The sequence below is a fragment of the Amblyomma maculatum genome, chromosome 10, assembly GCF_055883805.1.
Source record: "Amblyomma maculatum isolate TAMU_Amacu chromosome 10, ASM5588380v1, whole genome shotgun sequence".
NCBI classification, from domain to species: domain Eukaryota; kingdom Metazoa; phylum Arthropoda; class Arachnida; order Ixodida; family Ixodidae; genus Amblyomma; species Amblyomma maculatum.
Window position 1 is genome coordinate 24,780,882 of NC_139353.1, and position 23,489 is coordinate 24,804,370.

The window sequence follows — 23,489 nt, forward strand, 5'->3', positions numbered from 1 at the left end:
AAACCATTGAACTGCATCTCCTTATCAACATTCACACTTGATGTTTTGGCAGCAAGTCATAATGTAAAAATAACATATTGCGATAAAAATATATGCTGAAAACCTCCAGCGAAACCTAGCGCGAGCGCTTACTCTGAAGAACATGTGCTAGCAGCTAGCTTCATCCCGCGTAGAGGGAGCCACATTATAAGAGGAAGAGAAAATCTAAAAGTAGCCATTCGTAGTCGACGACTCTGCGATCCGAAGTCGCGCGTTGTCGGCTTTCTTGAAGCGCTTTGAGCGTGTACGGGACCGGTGTCACGGTTCTTTCAAATTATCCGCTGAATTCTCAGTTTGGCTAATCAACCGTGCATGACAAGAACTATTGGATAAGCCTTGTGGGTGTGTTCAGCAAGTATGGCTTACTATTCGGCTCAAGAAAAGAGAAAGACGAACGAAGGAGCGCTAGTTCCTGCAAAGAAGCCTCGGAATGATCTCGTCTCAGCTAGCGATCATAACAAACGGCTGCAGCTAGCTGTAAGTGACACATTTATTTGTCTATCTGCCGTCATGGCCTGCTTTGTTCGCTTCGTGGACCTGAATTATCGGAATAGGGAACATGAAGTTGAGTGCGAAGTAGCCACAAGTAGCCGCCTTTTTGTTTCGACGATCGCATTCTGCGTGTTATTCAAACATTTACTGTGCATTGCCGAAATCATGAAAGACAATCTCTCACTGCTTTCGGATCCTTAGGACTTGTGCTGCTGCATCTGCAGACAACTTAAGTAGATTAAATTAATTTCAAACATATAAACAAACATTACTGCTTGTTAAAGGACCACAGACATTGGTCATAACGCCACCTATCTAACAAAGTTCTGACAAAACTTAGCAGAAATATACCATCGTGCGTATTATGACGGCAAATACCGGTGCTAGTTTGATCGAAACCTAAAGGAAGCATTTGGCATCGAGTTGAGGTGCGTCTGGCCGAAATTTCAGTGTCAGTAAAGCCTAAATTTGGAGTAGAACTCTAGCAGCAGTCGTGGTTTTTCATCCAGATCGGACGTCAGAAACTCCGTTTTCTCAGAGCAGCTGTCTTCTTGCTTTTCAGGACATTAATCGCACGTCAAGTTTGGAGGCACCCATCATGCTTCTGACGGGGCACTTGGGAGAAATATATTGCGGCAAGTTTCACCCAGACGGCACGTACCTGGCGACGGCTGGTTTCGACAGGCAGATCTGTAAGCATCCACTTTTTAGGAGGCATCAGAACTATGTGTTTAAGTATTGATTTTGTCATTTTGTCTCTTCAACGGTTGCAGTTTTTTGGAACACGTTGGGCGAATGCGAGAATTTCGGAGTCCTCACCGGCCACACAGGTGCCATACTGGACATGCACTTCTCCACAGATGGCAGGTGAGTTGGGAACGTGCAATTCTTGATAGTACATGACTTTTCCAGATTAGAATCACCAGGTACCGCCAGTTATGCTTCTGAGTGTTTCAGATTTCAGGCAGAATATAAAGTACATCAATCAGAGCTGTTCTATGAGAGAGGGGGTTTAGCATGGTGAACAAAGGCACAAAACTAATTTTTTTGTGAAAATGTGATCATAAATCAGTACTGTAGCAAGTGCTGGCTCCATGTCGAATGTTTGCGTGGTCATGCTTTCCCAACACCTTGCTGCCAAGCTATTGAGCTTTCTCTTTTAGTATTTTATGTTGAAATTTGGAAAAAATGTGTGTGTAGATTGTTGTCCATATAAGTTGAAAACCTGCCACTCTGGTTGGGTGTTTGGCTACTGAGCTGGAAGACGTGGACTTAATCCCGACTCTAGTGGTCATGTTTCAGTGGAGACAGAATGCAAAAGACACTCGTGTGCATTGCGATGTCAGGCATGTTAAGGATTCCCAGAGGACTTTAACCCGTCCGAAGCCAGCAGTTCGAGACTTTAAAACTATAATTTGCAGTTATAACAAAGGTGGTGGCGCTCAAGCTTCTGCACGGGCTCACGGCGGGCCTGCAGCGGGTTGACCAGAGACTGTTATTGAAACTCGAACATTTGGAGGTGGCCGCTGAGGTGTAGATCGGCCAAGCATGCAAAACTTAATGGTTTATTCTCTTGACAGGAATGAAAATATGAGCTCTCTCTACAGGACAGTATACGCACTTTTATGTGCTAGGGCCTGATTCTCAGAATTCTTTTGTCAGTGCCATGTTGCCTCTCTGATGGGCTCTCAAAATCTTTCAGTTTCTGGTTCGAGACCGCCACTCTAGGGAGCCACTTTTTGTGTTAACGTCAAAATGAAGTGGCCTTGAAAAGTAATTTGCAAGACCAGTAGAGCACAGCAAATACCAGTGATGAAACATCAATTTTCAGCGTCCTATCATTTTGATTGCAACGCGGAAAGCAGCGTCCTAAATTCGCAGTCTCGCACCACAAGTTTGAAGTACATAACTCTGGCTGACACTTTTGAGAGCCAGTAACACATTCCATTTCATCCTGCACTGCTTGTAGGGGAACAAGCATTCGTCGATTTCTCTCTAGTTTGTACATTTCTTAAGAAAGACAATGTTTAAAATTGAATATAGAACCATAACTCTTAAGCACTTCACATGACAAATCATCTAACCTTGTGTTTGGCGCAATATAGCCATAGTTGCTCTTGCGCCATAAAACCTCATATAACTGACTAACATGGTGCTGACAAGTGAAGGCAAATTTCGAGAATCGGACTCCTGAGCATCAGCATTCGGTGGAGGGGAAATGAGCATTCGGTGGAGGGGAAACAAACTTACCAAAAAATCATGTGACACTGGTTACTGACATACAAAGCATCACCCTTTCACATGCTGACTCCTCTGGGAGAAGGTGCATGAACATGTAAATGATTGGTCGTATGACTCATAACAGATTCTTAGCAAGCGCGTTCTTGTCTGACCACCAGCATAGGAAGCCTTCTGGCTTAGAGCGATGCCACTGCTCTGTGTAGAAATCAAAATTTGCCGAATAATATGCGGATTTCTTGTGAAGCTCCAGCCATTAATTTCCATCAGTTTCCAGTGTGGCAATTGACAAGCTTGAACGTACTATGAAGAAATCAGATGCACGACATGCTGCTTTCACATGTTTGCCATTAAGTTCTTTGTGGGGCACAAGTGATCTAGCGGCTGCAACTCCTGTTTCTGGAAACGGGTAGTGCATCCAGCTGTGACTTTTCTCTACTGGCTGGACAAATCTCATGTGAAACATAACAGTGGTGTTGGTGCAATACAGAGCTGTGTTTGTCGATGCAGCCTACTGTTCACGGCGTCCACAGACAAGACTCTCGGCATCTGGGACACCCATGTCGGCGTGAGAATCAAGCGGCTCAGGGGTCACACCTTGTACGTCAATGCCTGCCACCCTGCCCGCAGGGGGCCGCAGCTCATCTGCAGCGGCAGCGATGACAGCACCATCAAGGTAGGATCTATTCTCCCCCGTACATCAGTCTTAGAGGAACAGATTGGTGTGCCCCTGTGGCATTGCTCTTAATTTCTCATCATCACATAGCATCTTGTATAGCTTCTCAAAATAGTTTTGAACCATGCAGTTTATACTTGGCGTCATCCTTATCTTGTTATCCAAAATTTTTTGTCTGATTTTTGATTAGTTGTGCTGATATAAAATTTATGCTGTAGCATAGGAGAGAGAGGAAACCTTCAAAAAAAGAAAAGCTTACGTTTTTGCCACTTTACACATTAGCTTGACAACAATCCTGCTGATGCTTTAGGTGTTTGTGAACTTTAAGAATGTTATGATTGTAGTGTTGGTAGTGATGGTGTCCCACCCTTTTTAACGGGTTGCCGGATCAGCTCAAAAATACTAAAGGCATGGCGAAAAAGGAACGCAAAAGGAAATAGTCACAGCAGTTAGAGCAGGGTCTCACCGCAACTCGCAGCCACCAAAACTCCAAACGCCTCTTCTTGGCCTCGACTGCGTCCACAGAGTCTGCATCTCTGTTGCCAAGCTAAAACTAAGTGCCACTTTTCAAAGTGCTAGGTTTTCAACAGATTTCCTTGTATGGACATTTTTGTCTAATTTTTTATACCTTTTTACATTTTCTGGTAACGAAATAAAAGCAACACTTCACGTTGGTTTAGTGTTACTTTCCTCTCATTGAACCTTATTGAACTACTACATACAAAGAACATATCAGCGCATTTACAGAAAATCTCTCCTTTTACTATGGTAGCTTTATTAGAGGCTTGCTATAACTAAGGGGTGTTGGCGACATAACATGTCTAGGTGTGCCTTAGCCCTAAGGTACGACTTTTTGTCGGGTGTATGCAGCCTTTTGTGTTTGCCTCTGTGTTTCTCCATGTGGTGTTTTTTATTTATTATTATTATTATTTTTTTTTTTTTTTTTTTTTGCATTGTTAGCATTCTAAATCTCAGTGAGAGGACCTCTAGCCATCGCCATTTCATAGCTTAAAAGACACTGGGGATGATCACATTCAGATGCCATAGTAAAAATCGATTCTGTCTCTTGCTTTTGTGATATCTTTCAGCAGTGATGAGAGACGCATTTATTATGAAGGGAATCACCTTTAATCATTTTTCCACCACTCAGTTCTAACCTGCGACATCTACACAGAGTACAATTCCATGATTGCCATCTTGATGTACCCCGCCGGGGTGGCTCAGTGGTTACAGCGCTTGACTACCATTCCCAAGGATGCGGGATCGAATCTCAGCCTCGGCAGCAGCTTTTCGATGGAGGCGAAAAGCAAGCCGCTCCTGTGCTATGTGATGTCAGTGCACGTTAAAGATCCCCAGGGGGTCGAAATTTCCGGAGTCCTCCATTATGGCATCTCTCATAGCCTGAATCGCTTTGGGACCACAAACCAAACCAAACCATCTTGGTGTGAATGGCTGGTAGCTTAGCCTCTGGAATCAGCGTTAAAGAAGTGTTGTCAGTGCTCCATAGTTTACTTGGTAAATAAGTCACTGCTAGTGGCGCCTCGATTTCTTTTTTGTGATCTTTTCGTCTTGAGGTAAGATTTTTCACTTCTAACTGAGATGCCTGTAAAAGGGAGCCTAAATCAATTCAGGAAAATTGAATCTGACCGAAAAGTTTAACGACCCTGACATGCGCACCACAGCTTGCTGGCTATAGAGTAAGGGTTACACTCACTGAGAGCAGAAAACAACACAGTAGAGCTCATGGGCATGGTGAAAGGTGTTGCCATTATATCAAGCAATGCAGTTGTGTGTTTTCAGGCATTGCCACTACCTTACACGCTTCTACAGACAGAGAGGCTTCACTCCTCGCTAGGCATCATCCATTAGCATAGTGATGTTCACTGTCATCACCCATTCAGAGCAGTGAACTGATTTAGCAGATTTCTATAAGCATCATACGTAAGCGTCGTGCAGACATGTTGTGTTCTGTAAACTGCAGTGGTTCAGTGACAATTCTGTTGCTTCAGTCAGCACGCGGACCGTGTATGCGCTTCCCTCTCCGTCAACAATGATGTGACCATCAGTCTCTAGGTGTAAGCTTCAATTTGTGCTTTCATCTGATGCTTGCATCATTTAGCTTCTGCAGCTTTTTAAATGGTGTTATCATTTCCTTCTGCAAGTACAGCTGTATTCACGACCATTTGTGCATTCTTACTGCTAGCTTGACTGCTTGTTCTGGGGTGGGAAAGATATGGCCAAGATATACTTTAAGGTCGTTTTGACTTTACTGGGATGCTGCATTACATCACCAAAACAAAAAGCAATACGTAGCTCTCTCTTAGAAAGCAATATTCGCAAAGAGGTTATGGTTTCCGTTTATGAGAGTTAACGTCCCAAAGCAGCTCAGGCTATGAGAGATGCCGTAGAGGAGGGCTGTGGAAATTTCGACAACCTGAGGTTCTTTAATATGCACTAGCATCGCGCAGCACATAGGCGCCTTGCTTTTCGCTTCCATCGAAAAATGACCACTGCAGCCAGGATGCACTCTCGCATCCTTGGAAACAGTATTCGAGCACCCTAACCACTGTGGCGGGGTGTTTGCAAAAAGATACACTGCGTTTTAGATCTAAATGTATACGGAATTAAAAAAGATTACAAAAACTCTAGCCCTTATAAATGTAGCACCTTTGGTCAGTGAGAGCATTTTTGTTATTACATTGTAGTAATCTATTGATGCCAGTCAACTTCAGTTTCTTCTGAGTATCCCTGTAAAAGCTAAGGGCAGCAGGTCCTTGGTTTTCTTATACTTGATAAAAATAAATTTGTAGGTGTTCCTGGATATGTGTAGCTTTGTCTGACTTCAAAAGTTTCGTTCATTGCTGAGAATATTTTATGTCAAGGTTTTTCTGTCGCTCGATTCAGAGCTCATGATGTCTACAACGAAAAAGGTTCTGTGATCACTGTCTTGATTCAATAGCAATTTAGCTTAGACGCTGGTATTCGTGAAGCTGTCGACACTGTGAATTCAGCATGCTAGGGCAACACCCATGCTTCATTTATTGGCCTTTTCTGGCATTTGAAAGCAGCTGTTTTCATTAGAAGTAGTGCCATTATTATTGTAGTGCAATGATCGGTTAGTACAGGCCAGCTTCAGTTTTTCCTTGCTCCAGCAGTGCCGGGGTGCCTTGCTGTGCAACTAACCCCTTGGACTGTATATTTTTGACAAGGGCTGCCGATTTGGAAAGGAGTGTGAGTATTGATGGTCATGGTCTCCTGAGGTGTTTCTCGGAGTGGACTCAGTCGTTCAGGTGGTTTTGCGGGTTAGTCAGCTATAATTACTGCTCTCTCATACCAGGGGAGGGTGGTTTTTCTTTTTTTTTAAGTTTCATATTTGTGCCTGTTCTAGCTCTGGGACACACGGAAGCGCACCCCAGCACACAGCTATCAGGAGAGCTACCAGATCACGGCAGTCTCCTTCAACGACACAGCCGAGCAGGTGCTCTCAGCTGGAATCGACAACCAAATCAAGGTGAAAAGTGTAGCTGACTTCTGTTCTTGCTTTTCAACTTTCTCAGTGGTGGGATGGTTTACCAGCAGCTTGTTGGTATCGCTGTAATACAGGTACAATACTTCATGGTTTGGACTGGCCTAATGAAGAGACCAGTTTGTCAAAAAGGAATGTTGCTGTTGCATTCAAAATCAATATTAATACCCTTATTTAAAAAAAATTATACTTTGTTGATGCAATCACATTTTTGCACTTGTCACAATAATTTTTTAAAAGTGCTAAATCCGATGATGTAACTGCAGTGCAATAAAGCTGTTAAACTGTTTCAAAATGCAAAATTATAGAATTGAAACTTTGGTAAAATTTAAGGGTGTGCAAAAATTGGAAGTTTTCGAATACAAATCAGATATGAATGTGACAAAGAAAATGCCTTTGAATATTGAAACGAACATACTAATTTCAGCGAAAAATATCCTGAAATTATAAAAAATAGTAAAAAAAATTTTCAATTAGTTTAGAATGCACATGGTATTTTCAAATAAAATCAGACTAGAATTGCACAGAAGAGTATGCCCTAGTGAAAAGTCTACTGTAGATGTATGCAGGATTTCATATACAGCTTCTTTTTTTTGTATACAGGAAAAACCTGCATGGAACTGGGCAGAGCTGTCATATTGATGCTGAATACAGTAAATTTTCAATGATGCGGTCTTTGAGGGACGATTAAAAATGTCCGATTGACCAAAAGCTCAAATAATCGATTGGGCCTGAAAAAAACTGCCTAAAACAGTTTTCATCACAGCAATTTTATCTAGTAAACACCTGCACGATGTTTATCTGGATCCGAGGTGAAACCGAAGTGAGAAAACGTTTTTTCCTAGTTTCATCAAGTGTTTTGCTTTGTGCACACTGTCAGGAAGGCCCTCTTCCTAAAGCGGCCCCTACGTGTTTCGATGATGCTTCACTGTACAGTCTACGCGATTACCTTGCAATTTTAGGTAGCGCATGTGTGGGGATGTCATTTTGTGGGAAGTCGTCGCCGTAGCCAGACGCACTTTACTATAACCGAGCAAAAGCAAAAATGTTCGTGCTACCTTGCCCCCTGTATGCAGGACACAATTTTTCAACTCGCGTTGAATTTCGAAAAGACGGTAGTGATCCGTTTACCTGCCTTGGCATGTGCATTGTCAGCAGATTAGTCTTAACATTCGTTCATTTTTAGTGCCTTTAATTTTTGTCACTTGCTTTGGCTTGTCTCTCTCTATATTTTTTTTAATGACTTGGCTCCTTTCTTTCTTTGTTTTAGTTGAGTTACTGATCTCGCTGTTTATGTGTCCACAGGTCTGGGACATGAGGAAGAATGCCGTGCTGTACAAGATGGTGGGTCACCTCGACACGATCACCGGCCTCTCGCTCAGCCCTGATGGCTCATACATCCTTTCAAACTCCATGGACAACACATGTTAGTGCTCAAGTGGTGGCGGCAGCCAGTTAGGCGCGCACCCCTCCCTATGCTCCATGACATGTTTTCTTCGCAATGAAGGGAAAGGCTACACGGGCAGTGTGCTTGTAACAATATAACTCTGCGAGATAAAAGACCATGCAGTGGTGCTCCCGACCGCCTGTCACGCTACCAGCACACCAGCTTTATTTTGTTGCTGGTTTAACTGGTGTGATCTATGAACGCTTCCTCTGACATGACATGACATGCTGTTACGTTGGCTCCTCAAAAGTGTCATGGTAATTGCATATTCGTTAACTTATTGATGGATAATACATCTCATTGATAGTCCTTGGCTTATGTCTCATAAGCTACATCCAAGGTGCCAAAATTTCAGGCATTCGAATTTGTTTGTGAACATTCTGCATGCTTTGAAAATTGAAGTTGAAGAATTTGAGATAAATGTGTTGGCAGAAATTGAATTCTATTCATACATATGGGCATCCGAGCGATGCTAAATAGTTCTGGTTGGTGGTGTAAATGGGCGGCCTGCATTGTATATTACATAGACACAGTTCTACCATGAGTGTGCTGATGATGTCACATTAAAATACAGCTAAGGTTTTCATAGCTCTAGACACTTGTAACACTGGCATTCTAATTTTTGTTTATTAACTTCTGCTACGTGGAAATTCTGCCCTTGAGCAGTGTTGTGCTTTATGTATGATTGTGTTAGCTGACCGAGTAGCATGGTGGCCATTTTGTGTCAGACAGCCAATGTTTCATTTACAAGGCATCTATTGAAGCCTGGCAACCTTTTTCTTGCAGTAAGAATATGGGATGTTCGTCCTTTTGCCCCACAAGAGCGATGTGTCAAGATCCTCCAGGGACATGTGCACAATTTTGAGAAGGTACGCTTTGTTTCATGCTGTCCTCTTTTTGCTATATCTATGCGTGGAGCTGTGACAAGCTGAGAGCCTCTGCTTGGTTGGGGACGATAGACTGTGTGACTAATATATATTCCTTAGGTTGCACAGTGACTGTTTCCAACATTGTTGCATCTTTGGACCAAGGCTGTTATGGACACATTGCACTGAAGTGCGTCAGCAAATGGTGGTTGTCAAATCCTTCGTGGTTGACATGCAAGCTGATGTCACTGGCACAGTAATTTGCATATCTACTCTACAGACACCAGCTTACACTTCCTGACCAAAACTGTTGTGTAGTGCGGATGTCTGAGCATGTTGCACTTATAATCACTTTGATGTTAACTGAATGCAAAGACATATTTCAAGTCGGAAATGGCTGTACCTTGTAGCATCACTTAAAAATGCCTTGCATAATTTTTAAATCTACAGTGCAAATATATATTTTTTTGCAGTAGTGTCCTTAAGATATGTCGAACATTGCAGCACTGTATAATGAACTTCTGAAGATGGAGAGGAGTCCGGAAAATTTCCAGGGGACTCAATGTGTATACACCAAGTGCATTGATCGCATCAGCAGCGTGACCTCACTCTTACTACCCAGATAAGATGGAAGCTTTCTGGTAACACACAAATAGTCAAGACATTTGTTTATTTCGCAGTAAGTTTTGAATACAGCTTTTTTTGTTTGCTTATTACTGATTGAGAGTTATGAAAGTGCTCTCATAAGCTAAAGCCGCCGTTCCTTTCTAACTGCATTTCTGCACCAACTGTCAACATCGCTCTTTGCTGCTCAGGTTGTGTGTATAAGAGCAAATTATCCTGTGAATACCACTGACATCATAATTAACCTGGAGCAGTCGTAGGTAAACGTTAAAACAGTGCCCACTATCTTTGCTCACAGGTCTGTAATTTCACTTTTGGTATATTGCACAGATTTGAGTCTTGTGACTGTCATGAAAAATATGTTGACTTGATGCAATGAGGACTGAAAGCTAGTGCCACTGTGTTTTATCTGGTGCAAAGTTTCATGCCTTCAGCATGTGTTGATGAATGCCCATCTTGTTTCCTGCTTACCATCTTTCAGAACCTGCTGCGATGTGCTTGGTCCTCAGACGGCAGCAAGGTTACAGCCGGTTCAGCCGATCGCTATGTACACATCTGGGACACCACCAGCCGACGTCTGTTGTACAAACTGCCAGGGCACAATGGCTCTGTCAACGACGTCCAGTTTCATCCCAAAGAGCCTATTGGTAAGTGACCTTTGTCACTGTTAGGGGTAGCAGTATACAATGTGCAGTATAGAACAGGAATTCTTAAACCAAATTTCTTGTTGTCTTTGTGTTCGTTGGAGTGCTTCCTGTGTTCTCCAAGTATCTAAAGTCATGCGTGCCTCAACCCCAATCTTTCTTTTTTTTTTTGCCCACTTTATCACGGGAATGACCATACTGCAGTTGTGTATAGCATGCTGTTTCACTGTGTACAGAGTCAATCACACTTGTTTATTGATGGATACAACTCAAGAAAAAAGTGGCTTTTTCCCGCTGAAAAGACCTGACTGCAGCTTATCACATCACCAAGTGTCAAGACAGCGCAGACCATGATAACGTAGAGTATAGCAGTTGAAAGGGGGCTCACTACGGCTTATTCATATTAACTGCGGCTTCCTGAAAATTGGCTTAATGCCATTGGTAGGAGAGCATCCTTCAAAGTATGGTGCTTAGATGAGTAAGTGTGCCAACCGGCAAGGCACAAAGCGTAGTTCCATGCGCCTCTGCTTCATGACGACATAATTGGCGCTGCTATTCTCCGTCCGGCGCTCACTGACGGATCACCTGCTACTTGTCGCAATCGCGTTGCATGTTTTACTATCCTCAGTTTTGTTTAAGAACATTGTTTGTTCCACATGCTATTACACGAAATAGTATTTGACACTTACGCCTTTGCGGTCTGGCATTGAAAGACGACACAACGGTTATCTTTTTTTGCCGTCTGTCATATAGTTCACATGCCAGTGCCGTAGCAAAGTAGGCACTGCGCTTCCTGCGAGAAATCATCAGAACGAAGACAAAAAAAGACGCAACTTGTTTCGCATCATTCTACAAATTTGGCTACAAGTCAACAAGAAAGGGGCCGAAAATTACACTGTTTTCTGCGCCGTGGGATCCTGAACTGTTCAAAAAGGTTGGAGCTTGCTCTCCATCGTGCCGACAAGAAGTTGCAGCCACACTTCGTTGTGTGTGAGCGCCATTTCGACAAACAGTTTATCAAACGAGACTACAAATATATATCAGAGAAGGCAATGTTGTTTGCTTCCCGTAGTCACACCCGCGATTGATAAATGATGCCGTGCCTTCTCTCCTGCCCGATGCTTCTGTTTATCTATCAAGAAATGTGCCAGCTAAACGAAATACCAACAATTCGACAGGCTGACGCCCAAGCAAGGCATCCAGAGAGGACAGCCACGACCAGTATGAGACAACAGCAGATGAGCCAGTTGCTTCAAGCTCACATGAAAGTGGCACGTCTACTTCTGTCACTGAAGTGTCACTTTGTTTTCAACGTGCAGAAAAAGTGGATAGAGTATCGTTCTGGTGAAAGTAATACTTCTGGAGCACTGTGTGTCGAAAATCCGAATCACCATGTCTGTGCAAGGCGTCGTAACACAGAAACTAGACTTGGAAGCCTGTGAACAGGTTGATGACCTCTTAGCCGATTTTGATGCTATGGTGCCATGTCAGGGCATTGAAACTAGACAGCCTCCTCGTGAAATCTAAGAACATCAGAACCCACGGAAGCACAAAATTCAGCTCCAAATGCATCTGCATTGCTCCAACTGAAGGCGACTCCTGTTTGCATTTCCGACACACACAAATGCTGCTCCTGAACCAGCTGTCATACAAAAGAACAAAGATCAGATGTCAAAGGGCTGTAAACAGAAGAGAAAGCATGTAGCCGCAAACTCCAAGGTACTCAAGCGAAAGATGGTCACCCTTGAGAGAAAACTAGAGCAGATGCGAATGAAGAACTCAAACTTAGAAGGCAGCACGCTCATGTCAAGAATAGAAACTTTGCCAAGAAAACAGTCACAAGTCATGGCGTGTTTTAATGCTTCAAAGCGGAGAAGCATGAATGGCTTTAATTGCCAGTGTGATTGGCTACTTGAGTGCTTGATTATGCAGATGAAGAGGGAATGGCTGTATGAGCACCTGCACAAGGAAAAAAAATTAGCTGATTTAGCTTGTGGTTAAACCTGGAGTTACACGATCAATCTGCATGGCTGCGTTTAGATTCGGCTTGAAAGTAAAGACATGGCTTTTGCACATAGTAGTTTACTCTGTGGTTTCAGCTTTATTTATGTGATAGGGGAATCACTTCACATATGAGCACGCCTTGCCTCTCGTCTTTGACCTTTCTCATTCGGATGTAGAAGACTTCTAGTGGTATGACATCGTCTGTACGTCGAACTCCGGGGCACACTGCCTTCACAACATTCGAACGAACCTTCAGTCCTAGCCGAGAATATGACGGTCAGTCACTTCGGGCAAGTAAACGGTTTGGTGGACCTTGGAAAACTTCCACCAACTCAGAATTAGCGGATCACATCAAAAGTAGGGAACATAAAAACGAGCTGAACGTAACAAATTGCTTTAAACTCGACTGTCCTGCAGCTGTGACATGTTCATGTCTCTTTCTAAGTCTCGTAATACACCTTCTTCGCAAATAAACTCATTTGCACTTGAAAAGAGTGAAGTGAGTAGCTTTGAGCCATGCTTGGCTGAGAGGCAACAGTCACGAACCAGGCTTTCGCTGGTGGCGCCGCCGTCGCGTCATGAAATAAAGGCACTCGTTGTCCCCGTTGGTCGGCACATCTATTCATCGAGCCACCGCATTTTAAAGGCACCTGCCGCTTTTTCTTGAGTTGTACCTCATTACAGAGTCGTCTGGTGGGTACGCCGAACTGCATGTATGACGCCTGGTGGCAGTCACCAGGCTCAAGATCACTTGGTCAAAAGCTACACCCATGGATGCTGCAGCCTAGCAAGATAAAGGAGTACTGTGTGATTTGCAGGTTGTGAGCGCCGCTTCTGTGTCACTGAAAGAGCACTGGCAACCGCAGAGCAGAACACGCATAACAAAGAATGCACTCATGTTCCTGGCATAATTGCGTCGCACAAAGTTTTAACATACCGAGGGCAGTGTGGTGACAGCATGACAGGTTCGCGGCTTAGCAAACAGTTCTCTTTCAGTGATGAGGAGCCATTTGCTACGACTCACAAACCAACCACGTGGGCATGTATCTTGGCCAGCTACAAATGCCACAGTACAAACCTGGCGACTGCTATTAGGCATAGTTTAGAACGCTTGTTGAGCCTCACCAACACTGTGGTTCTGAATCCAGGTTAGACCAATGAAAGCCAAGACACACTGTTGAAATGTTTGTCAAGTGGAACGGATAAGCCTTGTTATATACTATAGGCAACCATCCGTGCAGGATGATTTGCCCTTTCAGAATGGAGCCTCGGAAAAAATTCATCATCGGACAGCTCTCATATCCAGCAGAACTGCATTCTAGAGCAGCTGCTGTGGAGCGCCGTGTTCAGTAAAAAAAAAGCAAGTTGCTGAATGAGGATGTAATATTTGTCGTGTGCAGCCTTCTCACCATAGATTTCACAGGTCGGAGCTACTAGACAATTGCTGTTAATGCACGAAAAAGCGGCATTTATTATCACAATCGGCGGGCTGCCCAAGTATAATGGCATTTCAAGAGCCATTTACAATATAAATGTAGTCATCATCCCTCTAAATGAGGGTTGACAAATGGGTAGTGTTCTTTTGACAGGCAAATTCTGTGTCATGATAGCATGCCACGTTGTGGATCAAGTTTTAACAAGTCCTTTGTTTTCTCTTGCAGTACTATCTGTTGCAAGCGACAAGCAAGTTTACCTCGGAGAAATCGACAAGTGAAACACTCATTAAAGACATCTTAAAAACATGCGTCATCTGCTTTTTATTTCTGTGGGTGCGCCTACTGCAAACTCCCACGTGGAGTTTGTTTTCCTGTCTCTGATTTTCACACCTTCACCCTCCAGCTGGCTTCTTAAAGCATCACAAGCTTGTAAGAGCACTTTGTCCTTCGACTCCAAGGCATGAGCTCGCACGGTTGCCCTGAATGCCACTGCATCGTCCAGCACTCGAGCCAACGTTGACGAAGAAGCTGCAACACCATGTGTCTGAGCAGAAGCCAACTCTAATCCCAAATTGCGAAAGAAGCCGGTGACAAATTCGAGGCAGGCAGCTACTGCAGCTCTGCCGGTATCATTGTGACCATGCTTAACATCTTTTGATGGTGCTTGAAGCTTTGCATTGGTTTGTGAAGCAAGGTGTTGGACAGATGACACAGCTGTGGAGTAGTCTAGGTCATCAGCAAACGCACCTTGTATATTTGACCTTGTTTGTTCCAGAACGCTGTATAAATCTTGTGCTTCTATCTGCGCTGTGGGTATCTGACCGCGGATGTATGATTTGGCATTTGCACAGAAACCGTTCAGAGCCTGTAAAGAGCTTTCAGCACCTCGAAGCAGGTCTGATGAAAGAAGCACGTCCGCTTTGTAGTTCTTTTGCAGGCAGAACATTCGAAAAACACTGGCCGAGTGATTACTAAGGAACTCTCGCAAGGGCATGGCGTTGCCCAGCGACTTTGCCATTTTCGTTGGCTTGCCATCGGGGCCACATACATGCACCTGCCCGGTGTGAAGCCAATGGTTTACCCACTTGGACACGCTGTGGTAACACCGACTTTGAGCGAGTTCATTTTCGTGGTGCGGGAAAGCGAGGTCCCTACCCCCTGTGTGGAGGTCGATAGACGAGCCGAAAATGGTGCTTGCCATAGCAGAACACTCGACGTGCCAACCGGGTCTCCCAGGCCCCCACGGAGAATCCCAGCGGGGCTCGCCCGGTTTCGCACCTTTCCACAGAGCAAAGTCGCGTGCGTCTTTCTTGCCAGCAGTTTTCATAGCTTCGGGATCGTCACTAACACTTCCTGGAGTACGGAACACGGCGTACTGAGGGCACTTGGCCAGCTCAAAGTAGAGGGATCCGTCCGGTGCGGCGTACGCGAATCCCTTGTCTTTAAGCACGGAGCAAAACGCGACAACGGCGTCAATGTGTTCACTAACGCGCATGAAAAGCGTGGGGGGCAAAACGCCAAGGTTTTCCAAGTCCTCGCAGAACTCTCGTTCGTACTTTCGGGCGTGTGTCTCGAATGCGACGCCCAGATCACGGGCGCGGTTAATTATTTTGTCGTCTACGTCCGTAATGCCCATAAGCAGTATCACATCCAGGTCATAGAATCTGCTCAGGATCCGTCTCACGATGTCCATCCGGACGTAGGAACAGGCGTGGCCAACGTGGGTTGAATCGTACACGGTGGGACCGCACGAGTACCATTTCACAACGCGCCCGGATTCGAGCACGAACGGCCTCTTGTCTCGAGTAATTGGATCGTAAAGCAGTATTCCGGTGTCCAGGCCCTGAAGAGGCGAGCCGGGCGGGCTAGACGCATGGCAGAGCCCGAAACGTTCCAAGTAAACGAAAACACCGGGCTGTTGGAAACGACTGGAGAAAAGCCGTCTGCAAGCGAGCGCCATGCTTCGTAGCGACATTTGCCAGCGCAAAGTTGGGGCAGGCACTCTACACTGAGAACATAAACAAAAACGTGATGCACGGTGACATAGGCACTATAGTTATGTAGAACTACATTAAGCGTGAGGAAGCAGCCGCACCAATTTCGCCGGCAATCGGCATGCACCGGCCTACGGGATGCTAGACATGTGCTAGAGGCTTGGCGCACCTGCACACACTTCGCAACTGAACTTTATAAAACTTATCATATTTGTGCTCTAATTTGACGAAAGGAAACTTTAAAAAGTAAAATAAAATTAAAATCTCAAAATTGAAGAAAAAAAAACTTCCCTGCAGAGGGCAGCTGCCAACATGCAAACTTCTAGGAAGTAGTTTTAAAACTCGACCACATATCTGATTGAAACAATAAACTCAAAACTGTATTCTCCGCGACTTGATAAAGTTAAAGCAATACTATTAAAAAATGGCAGCTCAGAAGTTTGTACGAACGGCTTGAATTACAAGGTAAGAAAGTACTGCGCTCACTCACTGACATCGTCCTTCCACAACGTCGCTGCAGAAAAAGTTCCGCGGAAACGTTTTCTCGCGGTGCATTGTGGGATACGCAATTTTTTTGTAAGGAAGCCAGCAGCCGGAATACGGCGCCATATTTCGCGCGGAGCCCGTGGTTAGTAGTCGCTTTGCAGTGCTGGTGGCTCATCTTCGCTGTTGACTCGGTTTGCGTGTTTGCGTAAGGTGAGTGGTCATCCATAGAAACTAATCATTGTCGGTGGCAGGTTGAGAAAAAAAATTTAGACGCCGGTAAAATGTATGAAGCCGCGAATTCGATGCCGGCGCACTTTGACGCAGTCTTTGTTGTTAAGCCTAAACGAATGCGCTCACGCCGGTTGGCCGTACGACGAATAGTGAGCTGGCGTTCGCTCTTTGCGTAATCTTTAGAAGTTTGGCTCATTTTAATGCTTTCACAACACGTTAAGCGATGACCGGCGTGAACGATGTGCGTGGGTTAGTCGTTGGCCGGCTTTGCGATAGCTTATACCGCTAAGCCTTGTTCATTATCCACGATGCATTTCCCACGCTTTCACTAATCTCGCCGCGATCTGTTCGTTACGCGACGGACTGCGCAGGTAAGGCGGCCATAACGGTGTGTGTGATCGTCTTTTTCCTTCGCCTTCGCAGGTGTTCCCGCCCTTCAGCGGTGCTTCAGCATGGCGCCGGTGAGTTTCTCGCCCGAGGCTTTTTATTTTATTTTTAGTTTTGATAGCCCTGAACCAGTTTTGCTTATGCCTACCTTTTGCCCCTCTGTTAAACGGCAGTGGATTGTGGCGCCCTAGCACGTTTTTGTTGCGCCTCGGAAGTCCGCTGGTTGGGCGGTAGCCTTCGCTTATTTTAGCGTGCTTAGGCTGTAAGCGGTGAGTTCGGGCTGCTGAACGAGTTTGAACAAAGCGTTGTGCAATGCATTGTCTGGTCGGCTCTCCATTTAACGGCATGCGATTGTGCTTCATCCGATTTACGGCGCCTACATCGTCAGTTTTATTGCCGGCGTTGCCGTTTAATCACCCTGCACCAACGCAATGAACTGACTGAGAGCAGATTTCTGAATTTAAATTTGCATGTTGAGGCTCTTGCGATGTCCCCGTTGTTTAAATTGAGTACGCCATTAAATCGTTTTCAAGTAGCTAGCATCGAGTTCAAATGCGGTTTTGTATTTAAACTTCGTTCTGTAGAAAGGGAAATCTTTTGAGGGTCATCCAATTCAAATTCATTTATTTATTTACAAATATTGCTGTGTCTGTTGTTAGACATAGCTGGAGCGGGTTATACAGCAGTTCCTTCTGAAATTGGTTAGTTGGCAGTGAACGCAGAGAACCATCGTTATTTCATAATTAAATCGTCTGGGAAAAAAAAAAAAAAGAAGCAATTTAAAAATGGAGTGAAACGAACTATGTTCACATGCACGCACTTGAGATGACGGTGGAAACATGCGGTCGTAGCGGCTGTGAATGAATCTGATGGCCTTTCTTTGAACAGATTCTATTTTAGTGATGTCATTTATGAAATGGGGCGACTACACTGGGGATGTGTACTCGAGAATAGGTCTGATAAGTGTTCTATAGGCGGTCAGCTTGCATTGTTTAGTGCCATGTTTTTTGCATGGCCGAGGGGCGCAATTTGGTCGTCTTCTGGTGATTTTACATTAACTCTTGTGCAGTAGCGCACATGCAAATGTTGCGAGCTGGTAATCACCGTTTTTCGCCCAGTAAAGGCCAGTACTTTGAAAAGTTTATCCTGCAATCTTCTATGTGGGCTTCTTGATGTTCAGCAATTTGCAAGTGCCATGCTGCCTAGTGCTTGATTACTATTGGTACTACGGGTAGCTTTTCTTTTGATGTAACATGTTGCGTGGGGGCTCTTCTTTTGCCGAAAATTGTCGTTTGTGCAGTGGTGTTTGGGTATTGTACAGGCCAGGTAATGTAGTGGTAGGCATAACAGTGCCACACTACTTAGCTGCTTGTACAGTCATGCTGTGGGGTGCTGGTTTAGATGAGTATCCAGAATGTCCAGCTATGAGTACATTGGATAGGGAATCGGAGGGCATTGGTGTAGGTTTCGTCTTTTTGTCAGTGTTTCCGGACACTGTAACTGCATCAGGGGTGCAGTTTACATCACATTCATTGTGCACTCTGCCAAATGATTGTCCGAAGTTGTAATGTGTGCACCGTTCCTTTCGCAGAGGACAAAGCTGTTTGTGGGCCACTTGCCAGACGGCATCCGCACAGAGGAGCTCCAGGAGCTCTTTGCCAAGTATGGCACGGTGACAGAGTGTGATGTCATCAATAAGTATGGTTTTGTGGTGAGTGCTTTTGGCATGCACTCTGCTCCCAGCATTATTTTTTCCTCCCTGTGAGTGTGGCTAACGTGTTCTCTCTTGATGTGTGATGCTTGCAGCACATGGCAACAGAGGAGCAGGCAGAGGAGGCTCTGAAGAACCTAAACAACTACAACTTCATGGGCTCTACGTTGTCAGTTGAGGTGAGTGATGGGCTTCCACTCTGCCTGTAACCATCGTCGGATGTCAACTGATGTGGTTTGAGCTGCAACTTGTTTATAGCTTAACTGGCTTGTTGCTGCTGGGAATGCAGGGTAGCACATTAAAAACTTCGTTCAGAATGTTGACATCTGTCATAACAATGGTGATTGAGGTTTTGTGTGCTGTGTAAAGACTTGATTTGCCTGTGTAATATCGCCGATGCTTGCAATATTTGGCGCTGAGGGTACAATGCAGCCCCATCCTGCGGGCAGCAGCTATTACAGGCGGCTGCCCTTCAAACTGGTGGCTAAAGAATGTTTGGGGTCTTTGAGCCATCTTTGCGGCAGGTTCTGTGGTGGAGCTTGCACGACTCTTGGGGTCCCACAGCTGTGTGCATGTTACCGTTTACCTGCAAAGCCCCAGGGAAGTTCTAAGGCTTGATGTACCTGTTCTTTGTCTGCCAGCGCTCCACAAGCAAGTTCCACCAAGAGCCAGGAGCACCTGGCCGGGCCAAGGGAGGACCGAGGTGAGCCTGTGTTCAGCTGCGCACTTGCCTTGCTGAAACTATGTAGCATTGTGAAGGCTGTGTGGTGGAAATTATGGCACATTTTGGTAGCTCTTAAGGGCCAGCCACTTCATTTTCCAAACTAGGGCTTTTCTATCGTGCATGAGACAGAAAAAAAAAACCTTATGTCAAGTGTTTCTCCTTTTGGTCCCTGCTGTAACATGGATAACTATGCCTGTTTGCTCTATCATTCTTTAATGGCAGCAGCACATTCATTCTTTTTCCTCTTGCACACTATGGCATTTACTGCACGTGCAAACATTTTGCATTTTTATTGCATATTATGAGAAGCTTGCTAGCTTAACTTCGATCAGGCACTTGTGTCCTTTGATTGCAGCCTAGAGACTGCTTTGATGAAATTCTGTTGACTTTTTGGTGCAGACCACCATATGGTGGGGGCATGCAAAGGAACGGCTACGACAGCAGGCCTTCAGGCGGCTACTACAACGGCGGCGGACCAGGTGGCTATGCCGACTACCGCAGAGGCGGCGACTTCTATGATCGGGCCCCATACCGGGCTATGGTAGACAGGCCACGGCCCTATCCAGCCCCGTACGAGCGCCGGGATGACCCCTACGCACGACGCCCGCCCCCGGGACCCCCCTCCATGGGACCTGACATGTACGAGCGGAGGCCGGCTCCAGACTATGCCCTCTACAGCCGCCGGTCACCTCCCCCTGCCTCAGGGTCAGCGGGCGTTTAATCGCACCCTACACTGTGTGTGTGCGCAGCTAGTAGTGGGAGGTTTCGCCGAGGCACTCATTTAGAATCTCCTCAAGCTGTCTGGTAGCTTTCTCGGAATTGGCATGTCCAAAAGCGAGATGGCTGTGCTGCCATTGCCCAATTTGACCAGTCCTGGGATGTAAAAACAAAAGATGGTGTCTGACCCCCATCACCCAATTTGGCTTGCCCCATCATAGTTGCATGCAGAATTGCCTTGCCAGCTTGTTTGGGGTTGTGTGTTTAGTAGGCTAGTACACGTGGTGTCTAATGCATTGGGGTCTTTGCTAATTGGCACTCAATGTGTTCTGCAGGTACAGCTGGGGTGCCGGCTATGGTTCCAGTGACCGCATGGGCGGCTACTCCTACGGTGGCTACTAGGCGCCTCTTGGCTCTCCCCCGCAACAGGTGAGGGTGAACTCCGCCACTGCTGCAGTGGTGGCGGTAGTATTCATTGAGTGCGCGCGAGTTGTTTGTTCGCGTCGGCTTAGCCGCTCTTGTGTGGCGCGGTCGAGCGCGATGTGAAGGGCAGCGCGTCGTGACATGTCGCCTCTTGCCTCCTCCCCCGCAGCGACGACACCCCGGACGGTTGCGCTAGCGCTTCGGTCGGAGGTAGCGTGCGGCGGCTAGCGCCCCCTCGCCGCGTGATGACCGCCCGACCCTTTGCGCCCGCCCGCTGGACCGCCTGTGCCGTACCGGGGCGCCTGCGCCCTCCGCCTCCTCACATGTCACCCATACTTAAACCTGGCCGCAAGCGCCGCTCTCTGTTAACCACCATCATCCTGCCTTTTTTTTTTTTTCTTCTGTGTACCACTACACTTCATGTCTCGTCGTCCGAATGCAGTCGCTGCCCGAGGGGAGCGGGCCAGTTTTACTAAAGCGTCTCGTCGTCTCTCACTCAATAAATGTCCATGGTGTCGCCAACAGAACCCCGTCTCGAGAATTATTGCTGCTGAGTGCGCTCGTGTGACGCTGACCCCGCAGGCCGAACGCCGTACTACGCTGCTCGAGGCTTTGTACGCTGTCGGGTTGCGCTGGAGGTGTGCATTTGGGGGTGGTGGGGGGCCCCTGGCCACTCACCGATCTTCCCCTCCTCCCACTTTTTCCAGCCTGGTTACAGGTGGTACACTACTGTCTCCAACACCCTCTCAACTGGGTCTGGTAAGTCGGTGCGAGGCCCCTCGTGGCCCGTTGTCCCCACTTTCCTTTGCAGCCTCTGGATTGGTTGGCCGAGTCTCGTTCCGGGTTCCCAGGGAGAGTAGTAAGTTGGCATGGAATAACTGGGTCATCGTTTCGCTCAGCTGGGTAGCGGTAGACGGGTGGCCTTGGGACCAAGGTGTACTTTGGAGCTTGGGGATCCATAGTGCTGTGTGAATAAATGGGTTCCTGCAATTGTACTTTGTGTGCGTGTGTTCTTTTGGCAGCACAAGCGACGGCTTCGAATGCTTTTTAAAAATAAAACTAGAGATTGAAATGGTGTGGACATGCGAAACGATGGCGAACCTGCTTAGGAGGAGGAAAAAACTTATTTAAAAAAAAACACTCTGAGCCCTCTGGCTGTTCATTCCTAGCTTAGCCCTCTTGACCAGCCGTAACTGATCTGCAGACTGCTTAGCATGGAAGTAATCTCGTGCAACTTGCCTGGGTTGGTATAGTAGGCAGTTGACGTGGGGCATTTCAGGGAACGTTTTGGGAGACTGCAATGGGAATTGGGACCATATTCAAAGTTTGCGTCGTTATCGAAGTGTCGCTATCTTGCATGACATGAAGTTCGTCTGACTGGTCGAAACGGCGGTACCGAAGGGTGGCAACATCATGTTCCGGTGTTTCGACTAATCTGATGACTGAAGGTCACGTGATAGCGGCACACAGCATGTTCGCTGCTGGCATAATCGGCCCCTGATCACTTTTAGCTGCCGCAGGTTGTAATTTGATGCCAGGTGGTTGAGGACGCTCTCGAACGGGAAGTGGCGCTCAAGGGTCTTACAGAATAAAGTATCAAGGGGTTTTATTACAGAAGGTGCCTAGAATTCCTTACGAACAAAGCTGTAGCTGGCCATTTTCGTTGAAGCCTTATAGTCCCGGACCAGGCGCATCTACAAGGCATATGCGTCCCCCACGGCACAAACTAGAACGATGGATGTTTAATGGGAAGCGCAGTGGTATGGCAGCCGTGAATGTCGCAGAAGAGTTGCACGAGACTTCACATGCGTAGACGAGCTTGCAGTAAGCTTCTGGTAGGAGAGTCCATGCTGCTTGTTCGAACCTCCCAGACTTCCGTCGTCTGCTCGACCAGCGATGGAGACTGCACCGAAGGAACCTCATGGTACGTTAACCAGCCTTTTTATATATAAAAGTACCGATGTCGCCAGCTCTCGGATAGGAGCGACTCGAGCATTCACTGAGACGAAACGTTCTTAGAACGTTGCCCGAGACTGCTGAAACTACAGATATTAATCTAATGTGCGTTGCTTTAGTCCTGGTATGTATTGCCCGAGACTGCTGAAACTGCAGATATTAATCTAATGTGAGTTCCCGTATTCCGAGTTTGCGTCGTTATTGGATTGAGTTATAGGAAGGGAAAGGCACTCGCTTGTCTGTAGACTCCTCAACCGCGTCGTAAGGGAAGGTGGGAGTGAAAGTGGAAAGAGCTGTAGTGGAGGGTTCCGGAGTAATTTCGACCACCTAGAGTAACATGAGCTGACATTACACGGCACACGGACGCCTCTTCGTTTCTCCTTCATCGAGAGTTATCTGATTAATGGAAACACCATAACGTTACCGCCTCTTTCGGTACCGTAGTGGGAACACCCGGTTCCGGCGTTTCGACCAATCGTGAGTAGAGGTCACGTGAGATAGCGACTGGCCATAGGGTTTTCTTGGCAGGAAATACTGGAGTGGGTTGCCATTACCTTCTCCAGTCAAATCCTAAAGTTAAAGCTCAGCTACTTTGGTCATCTGATGAGAAGAGAGGAGTCGCTGGAGAAAGATTTGATGTTGGGAAAGGTTGAGGGTTGCCGGAGAAGGGGTAGGCAGCGAACGCGATGGTTAGATGGCATTCTCGAGGCATTGCAGATGAAGCTATGTGATGTTAAGAAGATAGTGAGAGACCGGAAAGCGTGGCGTGACATGGTCCATAGGGTCACGAAGAGTCGGACACGACTGAACGCCTGAACTAACTGAGATAGCGACACTTTAGTAACGACGCTGAATGTGCGCTAGCGCT

The 23,489-nt window shown here is 46.2% G+C and overlaps 3 protein-coding genes across 6 annotated transcripts; 2 read left to right on the forward strand and 1 right to left on the reverse strand.

Moving 5' to 3' along the window:
• Window positions 1-223: 223 nt before the first annotated feature.
• Window positions 224-14,296, forward strand: LOC146175904 (U5 small nuclear ribonucleoprotein 40 kDa protein-like). The gene is made up of 9 exons (XM_084582269.1): window positions 224-516; window positions 1,094-1,223; window positions 1,305-1,398; window positions 3,280-3,445; window positions 6,834-6,956; window positions 8,277-8,397; window positions 9,205-9,287; window positions 10,390-10,555; window positions 14,218-14,296. The coding sequence occupies exons 1-9, from the start codon at window positions 397-399 to the stop codon at window positions 14,268-14,270; spliced, it is 1,056 nt and encodes a 351-aa protein (XP_084438395.1). The 5' UTR covers window positions 224-396; the 3' UTR covers window positions 14,271-14,296.
• Window positions 14,294-16,101, reverse strand: CysRS-m (cysteine--tRNA ligase-like protein, mitochondrial). The gene has a single exon (XM_084582268.1). It carries the CDS (start codon window positions 15,965-15,967, stop codon window positions 14,303-14,305), a length of 1,665 nt encoding a protein of 554 aa, XP_084438394.1. The 5' UTR covers window positions 15,968-16,101; the 3' UTR covers window positions 14,294-14,302.
• Window positions 16,102-16,535: 434 nt separating this feature from the next.
• LOC146175906 (uncharacterized) lies at window positions 16,536-21,658 on the forward strand. 4 transcript variants are annotated; one of them, XM_084582273.1, is made up of 8 exons: window positions 16,536-16,682; window positions 17,127-17,164; window positions 18,682-18,801; window positions 18,897-18,980; window positions 19,443-19,504; window positions 19,925-20,164; window positions 20,578-20,671; window positions 21,373-21,658. In XM_084582273.1, exons 2-7 carry the CDS (start codon window positions 17,156-17,158, stop codon window positions 20,642-20,644), a joined length of 582 nt encoding a protein of 193 aa, XP_084438399.1. In that variant the 5' UTR covers window positions 16,536-16,682; window positions 17,127-17,155; the 3' UTR covers window positions 20,645-20,671; window positions 21,373-21,658. The 4 variants fall into 4 exon arrangements, with proteins under 4 accessions (XP_084438399.1, XP_084438398.1, XP_084438397.1 ...); XM_084582272.1 differs by lacking the exon at window positions 21,373-21,658 and adding an exon at window positions 20,835-21,192 and having other exon boundaries at window positions 16,537-16,682; XM_084582271.1 differs by having other exon boundaries at window positions 16,540-16,682; window positions 19,925-20,230; window positions 21,373-21,645.
• The last annotated feature ends 1,831 nt before the right edge of the window (window positions 21,659-23,489 follow it).

Bases quoted from the DNA above. Each gene is read 5' to 3' on its own strand.
- LOC146175904 (XM_084582269.1), top strand. From the start codon at position 397: ATGGCTTACTATTCGGCTCAAGAAAAGAGAAAGACGAACGAAGGAGCG. The intron at 1,399-3,279 runs GTGAGTTGGGAA...TTGTCGATGCAG, and splicing joins CACTTCTCCACAGATGGCAG to CCTACTGTTCACGGCGTCCA. The intron at 8,398-9,204 runs GTTAGTGCTCAA...TTTTTCTTGCAG, and splicing joins AAACTCCATGGACAACACAT to TAAGAATATGGGATGTTCGT.
- CysRS-m (XM_084582268.1), bottom strand. From the start codon at position 15,967: ATGTCGCTACGAAGCATGGCGCTCGCTTGCAGACGGCTTTTCTCCAGT.
- LOC146175906 (XM_084582271.1), top strand. The intron at 19,505-19,924 runs GTGAGCCTGTGT...TTTTTGGTGCAG, and splicing joins CGGGCCAAGGGAGGACCGAG to ACCACCATATGGTGGGGGCA. The intron at 20,231-20,577 runs GTCAGCGGGCGT...TGTGTTCTGCAG, and splicing joins TCACCTCCCCCTGCCTCAGG to GTACAGCTGGGGTGCCGGCT.